The following is a 24,967-nucleotide window of genomic DNA, read 5'->3' on the forward strand; positions in this document are numbered from 1 at the left end:
TAACAGATGGCGTTGATTTACCGAATATGACGTTATAACTATACATGTCTGACCAATCAAGTATTGGAAACCATAACCTTATTCAATTTCTCCCATTAATGGTTAAGTAGCTGAATTTTCGACTACTGTCTTTCCTTTCAACAATGGTACATCACGATACACAATGCTCGGGTTCAGTCTGTAGCCCTGACCTTCCCTTACCAGTGGTATCCATTTATTCTCGGTGGGTAAGAGGTTTTGGCGACGTTAAGAATACAAAATGCACAGTACGAGTACTGGTTTTGAGTCTTTAATAGTATGAAGTTAGTGGAAGGAAGATTGTCGCGGGGGTGATGTGTTGGTCTGATCGGGTTCGGACTAGCCTCGAGACCATTGCCTATGGTGCCTTAAGAGCAATTGAGGACAGGACGAGATGATACAACATTGTGAGGACGAAACTTTTACTGGTGTTAAGACCTCTTGTGAGCCCCCACGGGTAGGTACCACCATCCCGCCTATTTCTGCCGTGAAGCAATAATGCGTTACAGCTTGAAGAGTGAGGCAGCCGTTGTAACTATACTGAGACCTTAGAACTTATATCTCAAGGTGGGTGGCGCATTTACGTTGTAGATGTCTAGAGGCTCCAGTAACCACTTAACACCAAGTGGGCTGTGAGCTCGTCCAGCCATCTAAGCAATAATGTTCAGCATAAGACTACGCACGCGCGAAGCCGGCTGATTCGATAGTATTAGAAAGTTAAATGAATTTCAAAACGCAGATTAAAATAGTAGCGTAAAACATGGATCTTACGTTTAGGCTCCTACGCCATAGCGCCTGTCAAAATTGATTTGACAGATCGATCAGATGTGACAGGTGAAAAATGACAACCGCCATTGCACTGTGGGTCGTCGTCCGATGTTTATTATGGCCGAAACAAAAGGTTACACGCAATTACGTAAAGCTTTTCATTGCAATATCGATAATCGCATTAGGATATTTTAATCGACTTCAAAAAAGGAGGAGGTTTTGAATTCGACTGTATGTTGTTTTTTTATATTTGTTACCTCATAACTTTTGACTAGGTGAATCGATTTTGATGATTTTTTATTATTAGAAAGCTGACGCTTCCCGTGTGGTCAATCATTTAGTCCAGTTCTGACAATGGTTTCCATAAAATAGCGATTTTTTTCTCTTGTTATTTCATGTACAGATCTCGTGGAAACTAACAAGGACGTCCGTGCATTGAGAGCCTTTTGTTACAATTACTATTGCCACCGTAATTATCATCATAACCCCTAATCTGAGTGTTATTCTATATTCAACTTCTCTCGAGTTTACTTCTAGTGTCATCGCCTCTCTTTACAGGAATGGAAGTCGGTATCTAAGCGCCTGTTACATTCTGATGAAGTGTCGTTCGTGGTCCAAGTTTTTTTTTTTTGGTGTTGCTTACATAGTTGGACGAGCTTTCAGCCCACTTGGTGTTAAGTGGTTACTGGAGCCCATAGACATCTACAAAATAAATGCGCCACCCACCTTGAGATATAAGTTCTAAGGTCTCAAGTATAGCTACAGCGGCTGCCCCATCCTTCAAACCGAAAGGCATTACTGCGTCACGGCAGAAATAGGCAGGGTGGTGGTACCTACCCGCGCGTACTCACAAGAGGTCCTACCACAAGTTTTTCTCTAGTTAGCTGAACATCATCTCTCAGTCTTTTAGTGAGGGCGGTACATATGCGTTGGGCCACAGAGGAGTACAAAAGCAGGAATGAATCTTGAGCCAATACTCGAATTATTGTAATCACAAGATACCAGTTGAGAAAACCACAGAGAACACTAGAGCTTAAAGATCCATGTCTTTACTACCTCAGGTCCGTATGTACCTCCATATGAATGTAATAAGAAAAACGAAATCTAATTTTTAGAACAATATCTTTTCTGCATCTCGATACACGTAATTGTGAAGCTTGTTAACGTCTTACGTTAAATTATTAAGTGCACTATCTACCTGCGTTTATTGTTTACGTAAGACTATTTCTACGAATATTTGTTATCTGATTTTTAAAAAAAATATAAACTACATATGATTAGATATTTAATTTAAGAAATTATAATTATAAATATAATTTCAGACATATTTGAAGTGAAACTTCTTTAGGCGCATAGGGGTTAAATTTTTACAGAACGTCACGCAGGTATGCAACGGAAGTGACATCAAACTACTATTGAAATTAAGTACTTGTCAAATGTCAGTAGTAGTAGTTGTTGTATTTTTCTAACTGGAAAGGCAAATGTATCATACCATACAGCCTAATATTTTATAATTTTTTTGTGAAAAATGTTACTAGTAATTGAAATGAAATGAAAATAATTTGGAACATTAATCAAATAGCATGAAATTAAATTAGTCAATTCAATTGGCAAAATATTAGTCATTTACAATTCAAAAATCTAAACATAATGTGACTGTCAATACTGAGGTTTGAGATTGACATTTGACAGACTTTTGGCGGGAACATATCTTCCTTTTTCCCTTCCTCTAAGTCTCGGAAATCTAAAGTTTTAGATTTGTATAAATATAAGCAAGACTTATAAATTAGATCGCCAAAAAAGTTTCACTTCTGACATGTGTACTTTGTACGCGTGCACTTTTTTTTATAGTGTTAAAATTATACACCAGGGAAAATAGTCGCATTTCGTACTAGTAAAAAACCGTTTGATATTGTTTGTGTAACCATTTTTGCTGTGGGAATTTTGTGGAGGTGCTTCGAGTTTAATAGTCGATTAAAGATATCGATATTCGTTTTTCGTTCTTTAAATGTTTTAGGCCTGCCAGGATGGGTACCACCATCTTGCTTATTTTTTACTACGATGCCATCATTTTCTTTTTAAATAGTCTATTCTACTTTTACCATAATACGTTAGGATTAAGATTCCACCTCATGTCCCAAGGGGGGAGAAGGCCACTCACGCGGGATACCATATAGTGTGGTACTTATTCTTAAGATTTGAGACTTTGATATATTATTATGTATGGATTTCGTTTCTAAGTTTCTGTGTCCGTTCTAGCTTAAAAATATTTACTTTAATACGATTTTTGATGTATAGTATCTACCCCAAGTACTGTGGTCATTTGGTAGGAAGAAAAATTACTCGTTTGTCAAGGTATTCAAGTGATCAAACTCTTATCACAACTCGTAGCAGTAGTTCTGTTTAGCGCGATGGGACCACTGACAATAATAGATTTTTATCGATAACGAATGATCATGGGAAATTTAGAGATCGATAAAAAAATTATCGATAAAATGTAACGCCATCTCTAAAGGCCAAATTCACACAGCAGCAACACGGATCCCGAGATCGCAGCATGTGGTCGTAACCATCTCATTGTGGTTATAAAATAAGTGACGCAAGCATGCAGGGAAGCCGTACTCTGTCGTATGTGTTGACAGTTCGAATGTCAACATTGATTTGTTTATTTGAATATTTCAATAAGGTTCGGGAATTTGATGTGGTTCCGGTAATCTTCTTCTTCTTCTTTTGAGTCGGTTTCTTCATATTCTTCATTTGCGGAAACCGAAAAAAATACTTTACAACATTTTAGCAGCGTACACAACCTAATAAATGCCAAATGAAATAAAATAAAAAATCTGTGCCAAAAATTTAGACGAAGATTTGTGTCCGCTAATGTTGGGATCTATATAGATCCCAACATTAGAATTTAGGAAGTGAAGACTATAAAAAATTGTTACATTGTTTAAGTTACACAGAGATAGTCAGAGATTTTGTATTAATTTTAATATAGAACGAAATAAAAATAAAATATAATAAAAATAAAATAAAGATAAAATGGTGCTTTGAAAAGTTGCTCTTGATCGTTATCGACCTAAGATTTTTTTTAATTTTTTTTTTAATGCTTATATGGGTGGACGAGCTCACAGCCCACCTGGTGTTAAATATATCCTGGAGCCCATAGATATCTGCAACGTAAATGCGCCACCCACCTTGAGATATAAGTTCTAGGATCTCAGTATAGTTACAATGGCTGCCCCACCCTTTAAACCGAAACGCATTTTTTATATTATTTTTATATTTTCATAATTTTCGCAGTCACTACTACATAAAACTGGATTACCTACAGCATATCCTATTAACAGTGCTCATAATAGAAACCAGAAGGAGAGTTAGATAAATAGATAAGATTAAGTAGGAAATTTTGAAATCTGATCTAACTATACATGTTTAGACAATTAGTACCTATGTGTGCTAGGTAGGTATTTCTCAAATGTATCTTGATGACGTTACTTTATTGCTTAATTAGACAGATAAGATAACTGCTTTCTCGGTGTTAAGTCCAAACCGAAATACCTTAAGACATGTGGTTGTTTTTTTTTCTTCCGGGTCTGAGTCCGAACCTCCTACGAGGTCAAATCAACGCAAAAGGGCCGCGCCTGGTATGTGGGACTTGACGATCTGCAACAAGGTGTTGGGGAAAAAAAAAGAAAAGAAAAATTAAAAAAAAAATGTGGTTGATAATTATAGAGGTGTGTGGCGCATTTACGTTGTAGATGTCTATGGGTTCCAGTAACCACTTAACGGCAGGTGGGCTGTGAGCTCGTCTACATGCCTAGGCAATAAAAAAAAATAAAAAAAATAAAGTGTCACTGTACGATGAATCGTGACGTATCTGAGTAACTTAAATTCAAATCGCGCAACTCTACTATCATGGTAAATTTACGACTTAAAACCTGAAAATGAGAGAGAGAGAGAGAGAGTATTCTTTATTGTACACCAAAAAAAAACAAATAATACAAGTGCGATACATTAAAAACAAAAAGTACAATTGGCGGTCTTATCGCTAAAAGCGATCTCTTCCAGACAACCATCAGGTGGACAGGAATCATTTGGAAACGAACTACGCGCGGTGTACCATTCCAGTGAAATACATATACATATATGTACACATACATATACACATACATATCTCTGCAAATATACATAAAATTAATACAAAGTATTATAATATAATAATAATTATTAGAAATAAAAAATAAGTAAATTAAGTTTAAATTTTGCTTTTGCTAAATTTGAAAATGCGTACTTTTGTTTCACTGATGTTTACAAGAAATATGAAATTATGATTATAGCCATCCATTCCCTGTACAAATAGCCTAGTTTTGTTTAGGGAGATCCTCGACAAGTACTCAATGCGTTTCGCTAATGTAATGCCCTGCCAATCATTTTGCAACGAAACCAATTCCATTCGCCGATACCATATGCTCAATATAGAAGGTTGACCAATTCCCGACAATGATTGTTAATGAACTTATTGATTACGCATCAACTACAGAACACTGCAGGCTCTATTGTTAATTGAATTCGTTAAAAAAGTAGGCGTTTTATAACGTAATTCAGTTATTTAGGAAGCTGCTATAACATAATTTCATATACATGAGGCTTCTTTTAAAACGTTACGCAAAAGGCTTTTGACTTTGTCGTAATTAGATCCAGGACACACAGCTCCCTGGTGTTAAGTGGTTTCTGGAGCCCATAGACACCTACAACGTAAATGCGTCACCCACCTTGAGATATAAGTTCTAAGGTCTCAGTATAGTTACAACGGCTGCCCCACCCTTCAAGCCGAAACGCATTACTGCTTCACGGCAGAAATAGGCAAGGTGATGTCACAAGAGGTCCTACCACCGGTAAAAATCGATCGTGTTTTAAGTTAAAAATAACAAAGTATACTAACCATATCCCCTTACTACCGCAAAAGTAAGAGGAGAGAGAGAAGCTTGAAAGATACTGTAATATAAGATAATATTGATAAAAGTTGATGAAGTATAATATGGTAAAGTTGTGGCCTTAATCATAAGATGTCCAGTGCACTCGTACCAAGCGAAGCAAGTGCGTCTGTGTTAATAATCCCGCACCCCGAACCAATTACTTTAAGGAAATACATGAGTACATAGCTAATGTTGACGATTGATTTCCTCTGTGAAAATGTAAGTGTAATTAAAAACCAACCAAACCAAAGCTCAACTACACCAGATAGAAACGTATCTAATCCGGTGCATTCGTGTCGAACGATGCATCCGTGTTCGAATTCCAGGCGGGTAACAATTTTTCTAATGAAATACGTACTAAACAAATGTTCACGATTGACTTCCACGGTGAAGGAATAACATCGTGTGATAAAAATCAAACCCGCAAAATTATAATTTGCGTAATTACTGGTGGTAGGACCTCTTGTGAGTCCGCGAGGGTAGGTACTACCACCATGCCTATTTCTGCCGTGAAGCAGTAATGCGTTTCGGTTTGAAAGGTGGGGCAGTCGTTGTAACTATACTGATACCTTAGAACTTATATCTCAAGGTGGATGGCGCATTTACGTTGTAGATGTCTATGGGCTCCAGTAACCACTTAACACTAGGTGAGCTGTGAGCGCGTCCTCGCATCTAAGCATTATAAAAAACCAAATATAAAAAATAATAATCGAATGATACTATTTCTATTCTATTTGATTCGAATGCTGTTGGCACATCCTTTCCTTAAATTAAAAAAGTACCGTTGCCACAAAAAAAACAAATAATTCCAATTTAAGTAGAGCCGATTATGAACAATTGAACCTTTTTTTTAACTTCTTCTTTTTCCGCAGTTTGGTGAATAGTCATCCGATTCCCAGCTATTTTCAGAATTCCTTAAAAGGCTCTGACAACTTTTTTTTTATTCACGAGATAGGATAAACAATTGGAATCGTTTGTGCAGAATCAGGGGGTTAGTCTACAATTGTCTGTATGTATTGTTGATATGACTGTATAAGTTCCTACCTCTTTTGTATTTACTTGCATATTTTTAGTATTTATTTGTATTTAATCGTATGTAAGTTTATCTTATATTGTATTTATTTTTCACAGTATGTGTATATAAGTATAAATTTTTATGTAAGTTTATTAAGATATAGCACCGTCCAGTTCACTTATTCCTCTCCCTGCAAGGTTGCCTGGAAGAGATCGCTTTCAGCGATAAGGCCGCCAATTTATATCACCGACTTTTATTTGTTTTATTAGTTTACTCTGTACATAATATGGTGTTAAATAAAGAGTTATATTATTATTATTATTGTTTGATAAAGTTCCACCCAAACAAAAACACACACAAGAAGGCGATTTAGTAAAAGTTTTACTTACAATTAATTTTAGAAAAAATTATCAAAACATTAAATTTTAGTTTATATGCGCGGGAGAGTAAGTACGTGTTGATGTATGAATTTAAAATGTTACGTGACCATTATCAGACATTAAGACACAATGAAAATATAACTATAATTAATACAGCATTCTAATATTACCAATATCATTTCTTTGTATCGTCTTCGATTGAATTATCTTAGACGTATTACGTCATTTTAACCGATTGCTTTTCTGCCAAGCCACCAAAACGTTTCTGAAGTCAACATCTCAAGAGAACACATAAAAGTAGACCTTATATCTTCACTGTTAAGTGTTACAAAGCTATTATAGAATCGTTTCATAAAGTTGTGGTATACATTTTATTGGAGTTTTGTTCTCGATGACAGGAGTATGAACAGAATTGCGTTTCTCACGCCGTAATCTACATATTTGTAGATTGATTTATAGCTTTAATGTATTCAATAGAAGTCCAAATTTAACTGTAGGAGACGACTGATATCATAACAGAAGCGGTCAAAATGTGCCAAATAGGCACAACTCACTGACTTTCTCGCAGTGGATTCCAATTCCGATCCGGTAGTAATACAGAGAAACAGTGCTCTTGCTAGGGCTAGCAAGACCTCCCAGGTTGAGCTGGTGAGCTCGCCTACTAGCCCGTGTTTAGTTGGAGTAGCGCTTTAGGTTGCCTTACACGTCATTTCGGATCCTCCCCACCCACTAACGGTGCTTTTAGATACCCCAAGCAGCGGTCATCGTTCTCGTCGAACCCGTCGCTTGCGACGAAGGGCTCGGCGAGTAAATTAGTCCACAGACACAGCCCACTGAGTTTCTCGCCGGATCTTCTCAGTGGGTCGCATTTCCGATCCGGTGGTAGATTCTGCGAAGCACGGCTCTTGCTAGTTTTCGTGTTAGTAACAACGTCAGGTTTGGGCCCCGCGAGCTCACCTACTACCTCGCGAGGTTACTAGAATAGGTAGGAAAAAGAAATGTTACCAACGATTATTTGGTGTTAGGACTTCTTGAGTGCGCACTGGTAGGTTGTGTACCTTAAAAACGTAAATGTACTTTAAAAACGAAGACATTAGAACTCATATTATTTTCTTAGGTGTGTCCCGGCATTTACCTTGTACGTGTCTATGGGCTTCGGTGACCACTTAACACCAGGTGGGCCGTGGGCTTGTTCACGCAACTAAACAATAAAAAAAATTGTAGGAATTCCATATCATTTTCAACATATTCTTGACTGAATAAACTTCCCTTGAAAACTGTATTAAGGTTACACGATCCCTATTTTTATTACAATATTGTAAATGATCGTAACGCCTTCGGAACCTCACAATTTGCGTTATCAGACACGCCTTTACTGGGCTTCAAACATTAGATATAATAAAGCACTATTTATAATTGAAGACATGAGTGGATGAAGAGGATATTATGATACAATTTGTTAATTTTGAGAAAACGGGCAACAAACTTTTGTTACTTTCTAAAAATGGCCTTTAACCCCGGAGTTTTAAGGTCTAATATGATTTATAGGCACATAACACCTTCATTCAATATCAAAACTCAAAAATCTAAAAAATTGTACTTAACCCTAAACCTCTAAAGACATGTTTCAATTCAATTATTATATGTGAATTATCTGGTAAACATGTACCTATAGTTACATACTGTAACTGATAGTTCGCGTTAAGTTGTTGATGTCCGCGGGCACTTTAAAATAACGTACGCACAAGACTGTTTATAATCATTGTTTTCAAATCGAAACAAGCAGCCTCCAAGATCAAAAGGTTAGCGTTCCCCCATCAATAGGACAGTTGCGTGGGTGGGCAGTAATTAAAGCTTTTGTAATTGTTTTTCGGTTACTTCATTCAATACACAGACATACGGACAGAAAGTAGGTCTGACTTTCATTGATGGATCAACTGACGTCCCGTAATCAGATCGAATCAAAGGCTATTTGGTTTAAGCGGCATTTCGCCTAAAACGCTACATATATCTTTGTAAAGGGGCGGTTTTCTTTATTGCTTAGATGGGTGGACGAGCTCACAGCCCACCTGTTTTTTTTTTTATTGCCCTTGTAGGCAGACGAGCACACGGCCCGCCTGATGGTGAGTGGTTACCGTCGCCCATGGACTTCAGAAATGCCAAGGGCAGAGCCAAGCCGCTGCCTACCGCTGAGCCGGTACCGGTGTTCAGATATATAATTTCTAAGGTCGCAGGTCACAGGTCATAAGGTAATCACACATCTTTGAGTCGTATATATTGGTTAAAACCAGCGGATTTTTTATTTTATTGCTTAAACGGGTGGACGAGCTCACAGGCCAACTGGTGTTAATTGGTTATTGGAGCCCATAGACATCTACAACGTAAATGCGCCACCCACCTTATAAGTTCTAAGGTCTTAGTATAGTTACAACGGCTGCCCCACCATTTAAAATGAAACGCATTACTGCTTCACGGCAGAAATAGGCAGGGCGGTGGTACCTACCCGTGCGCACCCACAAGAGGTCCTACCACCAGTAAGTATTAGTATCGGTATCGACAATTCGATGTTTTTAATTGAACTTCAATTAAGTTTACCCCATTGAAATAGCCGAAGAAGTTTTGTGTAAAGATATTTTTTCAAAAAATTTTATCTTAAAAAAGCTCTCCTGTAGACTTGCAAAGCTATCACTAAAAACAAAGAACCTTTCAAATCTCGATATACAATGTTAAAAACTATTTTACTCTAATTATATTTTTGGTGTAAAAGCGGTCATATCTAACATCCTTATGATGCTGGTATTGGTGGGTTCAGTGACATATGAGAGTCGCTGAATGAGCTAAAGGAATACTAAATTTTTTCAACATCAATCCATCGCTCCCAATAAATGAGTGTATTTTTTATGTCATAAGTCTATTGGCGAAAATATGCGTTTTTCACTTAACCTTTTTACTTAACAATAATTGTTACTAAAAGTGGAATATTGATGTAAATTAGTAATAAATACATTCAGAAGTAGCTAAGTTAGAAACCTGATGCTTCTCTCTTAGAAACAAAAACAAAATTATACAGTCTGGTAGCGATGGATATTTGTCAAATTATAATAAAGGATTTTCTGAAACTTACATTCAGTACGTATCAATTTTCCTACGAAAATACGCGTAAATACCACCACCGGCATGTTTCTGGCGTTTCTGGTGATGAGACACCATTTTATAATAAATTTGAGACCCCAACCTTATGTTTCTGGACGGATCGTAATGTCTAGAGGCCCTACCTAAAACAAGATAGGTCGTCAGCTTGTCTGCCCATCTACAGAAACAAAAGAAAACATATACATAGCAACACAATGAAAGAGAGACTGCGCCCATTAATATTTACGACCTATTGGATTTCAAAATCGAATAATATATCCTTTTAACATTTGACAAAGAATATTTCCCATTGCGATGATATCTAACACGTTGCACATGCGACCTTTACATGACAATAAAACATTTAGAAATACATTGACAATTCGTTTATTACGTCACAATCTAGCAATGTTTGGCACAATTATTTGGCTTCATACATTTACAGTAACTACAACTAAATCTGCTATTAATTACACTACTGTTGTGGCCCTTTTTACACAAGCTGTGTCAATAAAACATGTCGTATTTCTTACTAATGTGTTTCCAATTTTCAAATTAAAAAATAATTATGGTTTAACTATTCTTCTTACACGTTAAAATGTAATCTCACATTGACATAATTCATTTTACAACTATTGTTGTGCACATATCTACCAGTCGCGAAAACAGAAAAAATACCGCACTATTATTGTGTCGGCATTAGAATCATATAGTCGGATATCCATTACCAGAAACTACGTAATCAATAATTACAAGCCCTAATAAAACTTAATTGTTTTGTAAATGCTTATACGATTGGAGCTCTAGAAATAATTAGTTTATATACTTACTATCTGGTAAATAACTAAATAAATTAAACACAGAATTCAACAGACACTCTTATAGTTTTATAAACAACTGACCGTGACCACAAAAACTATAAATAGTATAACTATGTATATTAGAAAGACTATTCCATAAAAGTAGTTTTGGGTATGTCTGCGGTTCGGGAAAATCGAAGAAAATATAATGTAAACACGAAGTTATAAATAGCATACTGGTGGCAAGGCGTCTTGTGAGTCCGCGCGGGTAGGTACTCTGCCTAAATCTACCATGAAGCAGTAATGCGTTTCGATTTGAAGAGTGAGACAGCTGTTGTACTGTAAAAACTGAGACTTAGAACTCACATTTCAAGGTACACACCAAGTGAGCCGTTAGTTCGTTAATCTATCCAATAAAAAAATCGTCTTAGCAAACAGATGTATGGTCTGTCTAAATTATCTAAACAAAAGGATTGTTTATTGTGCGTTTGTATATATATATATAGGCATGTTCGTATGTGTAGAGAAAATATATTCGTGGCGATGGAAACGTAGAAGTTTAAAACCAATCAAACCGTAAGCTAATGGCGACAATAAAAATTGTATTATACATTTTTTTAATCTTAATTTACAAGAATTATAACATTAAAAACAGTTGCACATTTTATTCTATTTAAAAAAAACAGTGTAGTTACAGTTAACTGTTGTTGGGTACAAATAGAAATAAAAAAACGGACATTTAATATTATGTAGATAGACCTACCGACAAGGTGCTATAAACGCATCCCCCAAACCAAAGTTCTGTAACGTAAACCAAGACAAATCGCACTAGTTACTTCATATTCCATGAACCAGTAATGTAACTCAAAAACAGCTCACAGAATCAATCTGCGTTTCTCTAAGACTAGAACTCGCGCGTCCGTTGACCTTTAAATGCAATACAAAACGCACTCGTAAAATATGTTTTTCGTATGTGAATTTTCTTAATGACCAACGCTGTCTTTGTTTTGGGAATGGTTTCTATTAGTAGCACTATACTGGGTGTTATGAGACCGCTTCCGAAAATGAAAATTTTGTACCCACAAAATTGTAAATTTTGGAGAGCGCGGTACCAGCGCCGCGCCGCGGCCGCGTCGATGTGCGTGTAAAAAAACGCCGCGCCCGGGCGTTCGTTGATCCGAGGATTAACTGTTCTTGACTTTGTGTTTCATTGCTGGTTTTATTTTTAAGTCTAGTAATGTATTTTTTATAAAATTATCGTTTCATTCAGCTGTACTAACATGATGGAGAGTAAATAATGCTATCGATGCTGGATCGATTTTTCCGTCCCATCATTAAAGGTCTCAGTTAGTTAGTTAGTACTATAGTCTGTCTTCGTTTTCAGAAGCGGTCTCCTAACACCCAGTATAATGCTAGAATTATATATCGATGCTTGAAAGGCAAACGTGACTAAGCGACAATAACTGCTTTGTACATAAATGATAGGCAATAACCATATTCGATGCGCAAAAAAAATATATTTCTAGTTCTATTAAATTCATTTCAATCCTACAGCTAGATTCGTTAAAATATATTTTTTTTCAGGTGTTTCAACTTTAAATTAGTCTACTGTAAAGTTCACGCATTGTCGCTTAGTCACGTTTGCCTTTCAAGCGTCGATATGTATTATGTTTAACATACTAATGAAGCTTAACATAATGATTTTTTTTAAATGAAATAAAAGGAATGCGGTTGCAGTTCTAGTTGTGCCATTTTAGCCAAGAGTCGATGGAGGCTGCGTTGTTGTCGTGCGTCCCCTCCCCCCAGTCCCCGCGCTCCCCCCGCGCCCACAGACTCGCGGCACGCCTCCACGCGCTGAGCCACGTGCCGGGACATCTGACGTCACAGTACAAACTTATTACAATGGATACACGCAAGACCTAGCATTCTATTACTAGTGGTAGGACCTCTTGTGAGTCCGCGCGAGTAGGTACCACCACCCTGCCTATTTCGGCCGTGAAGCAGTAATGCGTTTCGGTTTGAAGGGTGGGGCAGCCGTTGTAACTATACTTGAGACCGTAGAACTGATATCTCAAGGTGGGTGGCGCATTTACGTTGTAGATGTCTATGGGCTCCAGTAACCACTTAATACCAGGTGGGCTGTGAGCTCGTCCACCAACCTAAGCAATAAAAAAAAAACTGCTTTTTATGGAACATATATGAAATTGTTTCTAAAGTGTTTGTAAAAATAAATAAATACATGTGTGCAATTCACACGTGGTAGAAGTGAAACCTTCCAAAATTAAAATACAATTATCCTAAACGTCTTAAGTATATGTAAAATTTTGTCATTAGTAAATCATTGTAAGGTAGCGCCCTCTGTGAATTGATATTTTAATTTCACGTATAATCCTAAATTAAAATTAACCACAAGAGCTTTCATACACACGTTAGTATTAAAAAATCTCACAGATGGCGCTGTATTAAATAGTATGTATATTTCTGTCTCATTCTTTGCTGGCTTCATCCTACACATTTTTGTATTTGTGTCTCTTACCTGTCGTTTTTTCCGTTGCATCCGGTTTGAAATCACAACGATTCTAAAGAAGTTTTCACTTCAAAAAAAGTGTGGAATTGTGGGCTAAGCCACTTTTGCGCTGACGGCCTTATTTATTCGTACTATCTGTTTCGTATTGGTAGATTTGTTGCATGTTTAGAAGACTTAACTTACATTGAAGAGCGGCGAGTGGAGCACAGGAGTCCACAGCGGCAGCAGCTTGGTGAGGACCGTCGAATTACATTCTAATAGAGATTCGAGAAGCCCCAGGAAATGTAGATTCACCGCTTCTGCCAACTGTAACATACCCTTCGTCTATTTCGCTAATTTAGGCAATTTTACCATAGCCAATAATAAATGCCCTTGAGATGTGGTGCTGGAGACGCTTGCTGAGGGTAAAATGGACTGCTCACTGCACTAATGTATCCATCCTCAAAGAGCTCCAAATCAAACAAAGGCTTTCGTCGATTGTGCAATTGCGAATCCTTAATATGTTTGGACATATCATTCGTAATGAAAGCTCATTGGAACGTTTAGTGGTTCAAGGAAGAGTAGACAGACGGTCAACGCTCTCGCGGCCCATCATCCACAAGGTGGACAGACTTGGTTAAGTTATCTACGAAGTGTTCCCTTACTGAATGTACGCGTACCGCCACAAATAGAGAAAGATGGAGAAGTCTCTCAAAAGCCGCAACCAAACATTAAGACAAACGTAACCACGACCACTCCGCCAGGAGTGTACGACTGAGAAGAAGAATAATAAATGACTATTTTAGATTTTAAATATAAAATCAGTTTTACGTTTTAATCAGACGTTTATCATTTTCATTTTACTTTTTCCGACCTGCTGAATAATTTACGGTTATCATTAAGCCTACTGAAAATAATAAAAGCGAAATTGAATTGTTAAATCGGTAAATTAGTTTTAATTAAGTTTATACATACGATGCTACAAATTCACTATGCATTTTTTGTTAAAACTGAACTGAGTATGAGAAAATATATTTTTTAATAGTTATCAGTGAGATGTTAGCTTTTACTGATTTACTGATTTTACTGAAGTTTAAAGTTTTAGTTTAAATATTATCGTTTTTATTTCTTTAGTCTAGCAGAAATATATAAGAACTATATATAATAAGATGTTGAATTTTCCATCATTTCTCCTGAAAAATCACATAATTTGCCTAAGTGACGTTATCACACCGTATGTGCGATATGATGCTGTATGATTTCATACTTTTTTTTCGTAACTCTAGTCAAATATAAAATAAGTACATAGTTCGATTTTCTCGTCTGCTTTACAAACCAATTACGTCTCTTTGTTTAGGAAGTTTTATGTCATTAAATGGTTTCTTGAATTTTTATTTGAAATTAGCTGACCCGGCAGACTTCGTATTGCCTCAATCGATAAATAAAAAACCTAAACTTTTGTATAAAATAAACTTAAAACAAACAAAAGGAATCCGTCCGACGGGGGACACATCAAAGGAAAAACAAAATTGTTATTTTTATTTAATTCCGGGCAATTTCATATTTATTTACCTTTTAAACTTTCTCTGGACTTTTTCAAAATTAGCCAAATCGGTCTAGCCGTTCTCGAGTTTTACCGAGACTAACGAACAGCAATTCATTTTTATATATATAAATAGATAGAAAATATCAATAACAACACTAAAGAGAAAATGTAGTTATTACATGAAAAAAAAACAGTATTAGGAAGGGTATCAGTGGTACTGACCAGCTTCGAAGAATGAGCGAGGTGCAACAATGCCGGCAGAAGTTTACACCAGAAGTCGAGTAGCGCGTCGGCAGCGCCCAGCTGCTCTAGATAGAGCGTCCACAGCTGGCACAGACACAGCGCCTGACACAGCGCGCTCAACCGGGGCCCGCCGCGAGACTCCGCACGGGACTCACGCGGCTCTACGCGGGACGACTCCGCGTACCAGGACAGAATAGTCTGCACCGGAAGATTTTTTTTAGGATTGAAGGATACTGGTGGCCTGGAGGACTTTCCAGTTTCACCAGGACAGTTTTTTTTTATTGCATAAATGGGTGGACGAGCTCACAACCCACCTGGTGTTAGGTGGTTACCGGAGCTCATAGACATCTACAGCGTAAATGCGTCACCCACTTTGAGATATAAGTTCTAAGGTCTATTTTTTTTTTATTGCTTAGATGGGTGGACGAGCTCACAGCCGACCTGGTGTTAAGTAGTTACTGGACCCACCTTGAGATATAGGTTCTAAGGTCTCAGTATAGCTACAACGGCTGCCCCACCCTTCAAACCAAAACGCATAACTGCTTCACGGCCGAAATAGGCGGGGTGGTGGTACCTCACAAGAGGTCCTACCGCCAGTAATGGTTACCTGGATGTGGTCAGTGAGATGGCAGGTGGCGTCGCACGGTATGGTGACCTGCAGCGGCTGCGACCGACTGTTGCTTAGCGCGCCGGCGAGCAGCCACGACACCAGCCTCACCCGGGACACGCACTCGCACACGTCGCGGGAACTGAACGTGACAATTAGATTTGTCTGAATACAATTAATCACTAGGTACAATTTTAGGTTCAGAATTTTTTATTATTCCTACGCGCTGGGGTTCAGGATAAATAAAATTCTACCGAATTACCAGTTATCACTGTATTCAACTCTTAGAACACTTAAACACTTGACAAACACTCTACAAACACTTTAAAACTCTCAATGCGCTTGTTCCGCTTCGTTTCAGGTGATTCGTTCGCTGTTTTGCTTCGAATAGTTCCGATTACTGACTGTGTGCCATCTCTACAACACTTTCATAGCCAATACCTCATCCCTAGAATTATCGATAATATTCCACACATCTCTAGTAGTAGTTTCCGCTATCTGACAATAGATGGCGTTGTACTTCTCGAGCGTTCTAGGTGCTACTAGATCCTTCGATATTCGTTCGACTATTCGACGATAGATGGCGTTACTCTTACCGGCGTAACATTATTATAAAATACTAGCTGACCCGGCCAACGTTGTTTTGCCATATACATTATTTCCAGAAATTATTTTTTTTGAGTGGACCGCCCTAAACATTTATGGGTAGGAAAAATAAATGTTGAACGATTCTCAGAGCTACGCGATAGGCACACAAAACTTCACGAGAATCGGTTGAGCCATTTCGGAGGAGTTTAGTAATAAGCACCGTCACACGCGAATTTTATTTATAATTATAAACATCACTTACTTCATAAACACAAATAATAACTCCTTAAAATATATTATTATTTAGTATTTCTAGGGGTGTCATCAACTTTACTCAAATTCGTTGTAGATTTTATGATCCTTATGTATTTTTAAAACTCAAAATTTAATGCTACCTGCGGTCATTGGCATTTTTAGGAGCGTGAATAAAATATCATTTTTTAAACATTATTTAGGTAGGTAATAATTTCGATGAATTATAGCTACTCTTGAAAGCCTTGGTAAATGGCAGTTTGATTGCTAATCTAAATATAGATGTGTTTTCTAAATATAGTTAATGCAAAATTTCAAAGTTGTTGATTTTTTTTTATCATTATCCCATCACACTGTTAAGTGCCATTTTGATTGTAATCTAATATATGTAATTAAACAAACGCTTGTTTTTTTCCTAGCTAAGCTGATAGCCTTGAGAGACTATTTCCTATTTCAGGTTCACCCTAACGTGTAGGTGAGCTCACGCGGCTCAAACCGGGAGTGCTGCTAACACTGACCCTTACAAGAGCCGTGCTTCGCAGAATCTACCAACGGATCGGAAACGCGACCCACTGAGAAGATCCGGCGAGAAACCCAGTGGGCTATGTCTATGGGTTAATTTACTGGTCGAACCCGAACCCAAGCGACGGGTTCGTCAAGGACGGTGACCGGTGCTTGTGGTACCTAAAAGCACCGTTAATGGATCGGGAGGATCCGTAATGACGTGTTTAGGGCGACGTCGACTGTTTACAGGATCTGTCTACAGGATCGGGTATGAAAGGCTTGTATTTTCTTCACTCTGTATCAGAATTTCCTAAATGTACATAACATATAAAAAGAAACATACTAGTATCGCAGCGGCTCGCTTACATGCACAGCAGTAAGCACAATGGCTTATCGAAGTCGTATTTGAGACAATAAGCAGTTATTGTGCGTACGTAGAAAAAGTAACCTAGTTACAAGCGTACATTAAGTACATAAAACCTTTTTGTTTAACCTTTTTTTTAAAGTTTAATGGTTATTTGGACATATTATGAAATCAGATTCCTCATTTTTATGAGGAATCTGATTTTTATCAGACTCCTGATAAAAAAATGTCGGTGATGAACTATTGTTTGCTCGGACAAATAGCAGGCGCAGTCATTTCAGAGGAGCGTAAACCTTATTTCGATACTATTGACATTCCTACTTGTCAATAGCATCTCAGTACAAATCATAGACCTATATAGTAGGGACACGACATATTGTTCTATACGTACAATTGCTTTTAAAAATAGCACCCATTTTAAAGGCACACACATAAACATATATCTATCTCGTTCTTACTCAGCACTTTAACTCGCAGGAAAACAATATAACAGTATTTCAGTGCGTACATAAAATGAAAAATGAATATACGTAAATAACTCCGTCTCCGTCTAATGAGGCCGAAAATCCGCCATGTTGAGCGCACCAAATGTCATTGTCACGTCAGTTCGGCCGTCTGTTTTGGGTTGTACATTATTTATTGACTTTGATATCGATTTAATATGATTGCTTATATAAAATTTCATATATTATCATGCTTAAAACATACAAAAAAAATAATTAAAACGTATTTTATAGGATCTCAAGAAAGTCGATGCCCCAAAAGTATTATCTATATATATTTAAATTCATTAAGGAGCCCTCATCCGAAAAATCGGACACCATTTTTCGGTCGGAATCTATTGATCATGACACTCAACATAAATACCTCTTTAAAATATGTCATCAAAACACATTTAGACATTCTGTTTAGATATTTCGGGAAAAAGGCTACCGACAAAATCTCTTCGGAACTATTTATATAAAATAGTTTTATTCCGCAGTGAGTAAAACACTATTGTAAATTCGTTAAATATTTAATAATTAAGTGATTTTAGAGAGGAAGTCACAAGGAATGACGTTTGTAATTAATGAATAAATGTTCTGTAGGTGTTTTTTTTTCACGCGGTCCCTTAATAAATTTACAATTTGAATCACTCTCAAGTGAAAGTGATTCAAATGGTGCGGCGCACCTTCCTTGAGGTGCGCTGCGGTAGTGTGTTACGGACTTTAGAATCAGCAAAACAATTAAAATAGATTGTAATAGTCTAAGAAAAGCACGTACTCAAAATACGATAACATTTAGCATGCTAGAAATGGGCAGATGGCACTGTACTACGCCATATCTTTATGTTTTGCGACAAACGACAACTTTATAAAATCAGTGTAGCAACTTTTAAAAATCATCATATCGTTTACTTGGCAAATTCGAAGGACGAACTTGTCTTAGATTTCACACATCTAAATCATATCATATTTGCACATAACAATATACCTACTTACTTCCCATTAAAGTATAAATTCTACAAATAAATAATACTCAACAATATTTAAAATAAAATGAGCCAAGAACGTTTATCGATAAAACCTGATAACATTGAAATCTTTTGTACAGCACTAAAACCGCCATGTTTTGTGGCCAGATGACGTCACAGTGGCACGAATTTTTTGTTGACGTTTCATTTCCATAGGTTTCCTACTTCAGTGGTACAAATGTATCTTGTTTGATAGCATTCGACATTACTTTATACTCGCAAATATATTTCAATTGAAGCAGAAATATTTAGCGTTGCACTCCAATAAGCTGTAAGCGTACCAATTTCGTGGTCAGTATATTATTACTATTGAGTCAAAATTATTATGTAAACATTTTTTTAGTATTATTATTGTTTATGATTTAAAGATGAGACGCGAGTTTCCTGTTTGGTCAGTGAACTACATAGCTAGGAATGAGTGAGTGTGTGGACGCACCCCGGGGGGGCGGCGGAGAGCCAGGGGGTGAGGTGTCGCGGGGGGGGCGGCTGGCGGCGCGCGTGCTCCAGCGCCAGCTCGGCGGCCGCGTACTGAGCGATGCCGCCCTTCACGATGCTGCCCAGCGTATCCTCGTTCAGGCAGATCACGTTCCGGTTCACGATCGACTTCGACACGGAGCCCTGAGGAAGACCACATTGACTGATAATAAGCAGGTGGTTTACTGGTGGTAGGACCTCTTGTGAGTCCGCACGGGTAAGTACCAACACCCCGCCTATTTCGGCCGTGAAACAGTAATGGGTTTCGGTTTGAAGGGTGGGGCAGCCGCTGTAACTATACTTGAGACCTTAGAACTTATATCTCAAGGTGGGTGGCGCATTTACGTTGTAGATGTCTATGGGCTCCCGTAACTACTCAACACCAGGTGGGCTGTGAGTTCGTCCACACATTTAAGCAGTAAAAAAGATCAAAAAACTCTGATACAACGATGAACTTCTTTTAGTACAAGCATTATTAAGTTTTTATTATATGACGTTATATTCTAAGGTCTCAGTATAGTTACAACGGCTGCCCCACCCTTCAAACCGAAACGCATTACTGCTTCACGGCAAAAATGGGCGGTAGAAATTGACCTTGATCTTGTTGAGGAGGTGCGGGTCCTGCAGGAGCTCGATCATGTCGGGTAGGTGTGGCCGCATGCACTCCACCGCCCCCCCGCCGAGGTCGCGGGCCTCTCCGCCACCCCCTGCCGCACCCCCGCAGTTCGCGCTCAACTGCGGGGGGAGCAACAGACTGCAGCCGTGACCTGACCAACGCAAGAAAGACTATACATTAATCATTAGATTTTTTGAAGTCGTCGTGGCCTAAAGGATAAGAGGTCCGGTGCATTTGTGTCGAGCGATGCACCGGTGCTCGAATCCCGCAGGCGGGTACCAATTTTTCTAATGAAATACGTACTCAACAAATGTTCACCATTGACTTCCACGGTGAAGGAATAATATCGTAGTATAAAAATCAAAGCCGCAAAATTGTAATTTGTGTAATTACTGGTGGTAGGACTCACAAATCTGCACGGGTAGGTACCACCGCCCTGCCTATTTCTGCCGTAAAGTAATAATGCGTTTCGGATTAAAGGGTGGGGCAGCCGTTGTAACTATAATTGAGACTTTAGAACTTATATCTCAAGATGGGTGGTGCATTTACGTTGTAGATATCTATGGGCTCCAGTAACCACTTAACACCAGGTGAGCTGTGAGCTCGTCCTCCCATGTAACCAATAATTATTATTTTTTGTCGGAGACGGTCATTTGTTTGGTAGCTAAACGAAACGCAGCACGATTCCCGAGAGATGGCAGCACGATCGCGGTATCGTCGGAACTCGGCCAACTTCGTGCTACGACAGAGCCTAGCCAATGGAGGCGCGAAGACGCCATCACACTTACCAACCAGCCTTCTTGAAGAGCGGTGCCTCCGTCCTAAGAACTGTCATTCGTTTTCGGTTGATAACGTCAAGAGAAGATTTCTAAATAGTTCTAAGACAACAAACGTGATTGGTGTACTCAATATTTCCCTTAGTTCGATCACCCTATTCGCCCCTACGATGTCTGACGATGGTGTTAACAATGTGGTTTCTCCGAATATTAATTATTCAATGCATTTTAATGTTAAATCAATAAAAGCGGTAGGCAGCGTCTTGGCTCTGCCCCTGAAATTGCTGAAGTCCATGGACGACGGTAACCACTCACCATCAGGTGGGCCATATGCTCGTCTGCCTAGAAAGGGCAATAAAAAAAACAAAAAAAATGTAGACTAACTGTGGACCAAATGAACGAATGTATCCTCATTTGCTTGTCACTTTATGAAGGATGTTTTTATTTTTATTGCTTAGTTGAGTGGTCGAGCTCACAGAACACAGGCACCGAGCGCCTAGCCCTGGTCTTAAGTGGTTACTCGAGCCCATAGACATCTACAACGTAAACGCGCCACCCACCTTGAGGCATAAGTTCTAAGGTCTCAGTATAGTTAGATTTACCTTGTAGAACAAATTGTATGAGTATGAAGAGGTTGTCGTCAGGCACCGTGGTCTTGGTCCGCAGCGCCTGCACCAGCTCGTAGACCAGCACCCGGCAGACCAGCAGGCGGTCCCGGTCGCGGCTGAACACCCGCATGCAGACCATGCTCAGCTCGGATATCACGGACAGCTTCATCACGAAATTCTGGATGCCGTAGCTCAGGATTTTAGAGATCGGTTCCAGTATACTCTGCATTCAAAATTACTTCAGATAAATTACCCATCCGCTGTTTTTAACCAATATACATATATCACTCAATGATGTATGATTGTTGAACATACATACTCATACATTCATCACATTTTCGTTCAAAACTAAAACTTTTTTTCATTAAAATGTTAAAATTAGTTGGTACAGATGGTCTCAGTATAGTTACAACGGTTGCTCCACCCTTCAAACCGAAACGCATTACTGCTTCACGGTAGAAATAGGCGGGGTGGTGGTACCTACCCGTGCGGGCTCACAAGAGGTCCTACCACCAGTAAAAAGGTCCTACCATCATCATCATCATCATCATCATCGTCATCATCATCATCAGCCTTTATCTGCCCACTGCTGGACATAGGCCTTCCACAGAATGCGGTCCTCTGCCTTCCGCATCCAACGACTTCCCACCGTGCGCACTAAGTCGTCGGTCCACCTGGTTGGAGGACGCCCCGCGCTCCTGGCACCCATCCGTGGCCTCCTACTACCAGTAAAGAGTTTTGGGAGGCTTAAAGAAGGTTGCGTGTTCAAATCACGTCGGGGTCACCAGTTTGGGAGGCTTAAACGACAAAGGGAAGTTCTTCCACCGAGCGGGTAATATTTGCTCGGTAGACCGACGGTCCGAATGTTGTTGTTCGGAACTTGTATATATGCAAGCTTATCTTGAAAATGTCGTAAGCGAGATTCAGGCATCTGTCAAATATCTTGCGTTGTATGATGGCTACCCGCCACCGAGTGAATGCAGTAACCTTGTGTTGGTGAGCGTTAGGCACCCTGAGCGCGGCCGTGGCGGCCCGCAGCAGAGGCAGTACATCATCCAGCTGTGGCAGCACTAGCAGCACGCCACGCAGCAACACCTCCATCTGCTGCAGCAGCGCAGCGCACGCGGCCGCCGGGCCCAGCGCCTCGGGGGCCAGGCACTCCAGATACATCGCCATGTTGCCCGCCAGCGTACACATTTGCTGCAACACGTCGGCGTGGCCTTATGAAGTCGGCGTGGCCTTATGAAGTCGGCGTGGCCTTATGAAGTCGGCATGGCCTTATGAAGTCGTCGTGGCCTGATGGATAAGACGTCCGGTGCATTCGTAACTAGCGATGCACCGGTGTTCGCATCCCGCAGGCGGGTACCAATTTTTCTAATGAAATACGTACTTAACAAATGTTCACGATCGACTTACACGGTGAAGGAGTAGCATGGGGTAATAAAAATCAAACCCGCAAAATTATAATTTGCGGACCTCTTGAGAGTCCGCACAGCTAGGTACCACCACCCCGCACTTTTCTGCCGTGAAGCAGTAATGCGTTTCGGTTTAAAGGGTAGGGCATACGAAGACCTTAGAACTTACATGGCGCATTTACGTTGTAAATGTCTATGGGCTCCAGTAACCACTTAACACCAGGTGGGCTGTGAGTTCGTCCACCCATCTAAGCAAGAAAAAAAAAGTCTTTTAATATCATCAAGAAACCTTTTCTTTCAGTTCCTCCTCCTTGCGTCGATAATCCTCGAACCCTGAGGGTCATGACCTCTTTAAGACTTTTTTGGGCAATACACATGATGGGGTCCCACGTCCTTCCACCGCAGTACTTTTGGAAGAGATTTAGTTCTTCGAGGCCGCTGAAGCCTTATTTAGTTCCGGCTAATTTCGCATCCAGCCAGGGTTGACTGTTTTACGGTGTAAAGGTCGAAATCCAGCTTAATCCTCCTCTTTTCTAATCCAAGCTTAGGACCGGCTTTAGCAGAGCTCTTTCATCACTAATGCATTTCATATGTATGAAGGGCTATCCTTGTTTTACGGTAGAACTAGATAAGATATAGATTTCAATACGAAGCGACAAATTAAGTGAAGCCCTCCGCTTTGAAGTAGTCTAGAGTCTTCAAATAACAAGGGTTATTGGTTATTTGGCACATCTTCTACAACTCTTTTTATGATTGAGAGTTTACTGGTGGCCCGGTGGCCTTTCCAGTTTAACAAGGACAGGCGGGCAAGGGCTCAGCCAGAAAGGTAATTTTACAACTCTAGTGACAACATTGTGTGATGATGATAACTAAAGGTTCGTCGATACAAGTGTTTGAATGAAGAAGCTACAGCATGCTCATTACTTACATCAACCGGTAAAGTTTTCTTGGAGTTCAGATGTTCAAGCACCAGTTGTAGCGGCCCGCACGGGTACAACTCGTTGAAGTCAACGAAGGCCTGCGCTATACTCTTGAAGAGCACCATGCGCTGCTTCTCTGTTATCGATCACACAATATCGTGAGGTTTGGTTTAAGAGACATTTTTGCAAATTCACGGGAAAGCCATTTCAAAAATATTGTTACGTCGGTAAGAGTAACGCCATCTATCGCCGAATAGTCGAACGAATATCGAAGGATCTAGTAGCACCTAGAACGCTCGAGAAGTACCACGCCATCTATTGTCAGATAGCGAAAACACAATGGTCGAAATATGTGGAATATTCTCGATAATTCTAGGAATGTGCTGTTGGCTATAAAAGCGTTGCAGAGATGGCACGTAGTCAGTCAGTAATCGGAACAACTCGAAACGAAACAGCGAACGGATCACCTGAAGCGAAGCGGAAAAAGCGAATTGAGAATTTTAAAAGTGTAGTGAAGTGTTTAAAGTGTTCTAAGTGTTGAATATAGTGTTAACTTGTTATTCGGTAGAATTTTATTTATCCCGAACCCCAGCGCGTAACAATATCTTAACAATAAAATTTCTCCAGCTATTTGAACGGAGTAGTACACTTAGTTGAAGTTTAATTAAAAACATCGAATTGTTGATACTAATACCGATAGTAAAACTGATCTTTAATTACAAAGATAAATGTCATGTATTACGCGAAATGTCGCTTAAGCCTTTCACCTTTCACCCCTCAAAATATACAAGCCGTGAGATGATTAATTAAAGATTAATTAGCTGTAAAGGACTTTGATTTGTATCTAGGGGCATCTGTAAAAACCTGACTTAGACATTCAATCCAATGCACGGCAAAGGGTTTGGTGTTACTGGCCGTAGGATCTCTTGTGAGTCCGCACGGGTAG

The 24,967-nt window shown here is 39.2% G+C and overlaps 1 protein-coding gene across 3 annotated transcripts in view; it reads right to left on the bottom strand.

Moving 5' to 3' along the window:
- Positions 1 to 10,660: 10,660 nt before the first annotated feature.
- unc79 (UNC-79 domain-containing protein) overlaps positions 10,661 to 24,967 on the bottom strand; it is a 68,794-nt gene continuing 54,487 nt past the window's right edge. For all 3 annotated transcript variants that reach the window (XM_089728595.1, XM_089728594.1, XM_089728593.1), the window contains 9 exons: positions 24,030 to 24,157; positions 22,674 to 22,886; positions 21,681 to 21,909; positions 20,281 to 20,453; positions 19,649 to 19,830; positions 15,992 to 16,133; positions 15,364 to 15,582; positions 13,800 to 13,922; positions 10,661 to 12,964 (listed from right to left, as the gene is read on the bottom strand). In XM_089728595.1, the coding sequence (XP_089584721.1) occupies positions 12,797 to 12,964; positions 13,800 to 13,922; positions 15,364 to 15,582; positions 15,992 to 16,133; positions 19,649 to 19,830; positions 20,281 to 20,453; positions 21,681 to 21,909; positions 22,674 to 22,886; positions 24,030 to 24,157 (1,577 nt within the window). In that variant the 3' untranslated portion in view covers positions 10,661 to 12,796. The remainder of the gene's footprint in view (positions 12,965 to 13,799; positions 13,923 to 15,363; positions 15,583 to 15,991; positions 16,134 to 19,648; positions 19,831 to 20,280; positions 20,454 to 21,680; positions 21,910 to 22,673; positions 22,887 to 24,029; positions 24,158 to 24,967) is intronic.

The sequence above is a fragment of the Bombyx mandarina genome, chromosome 07 (genome assembly GCF_030267445.1).
Source record: "Bombyx mandarina strain Sakado chromosome 07, ASM3026744v2".
Taxonomy (NCBI): domain Eukaryota; kingdom Metazoa; phylum Arthropoda; class Insecta; order Lepidoptera; family Bombycidae; genus Bombyx; species Bombyx mandarina.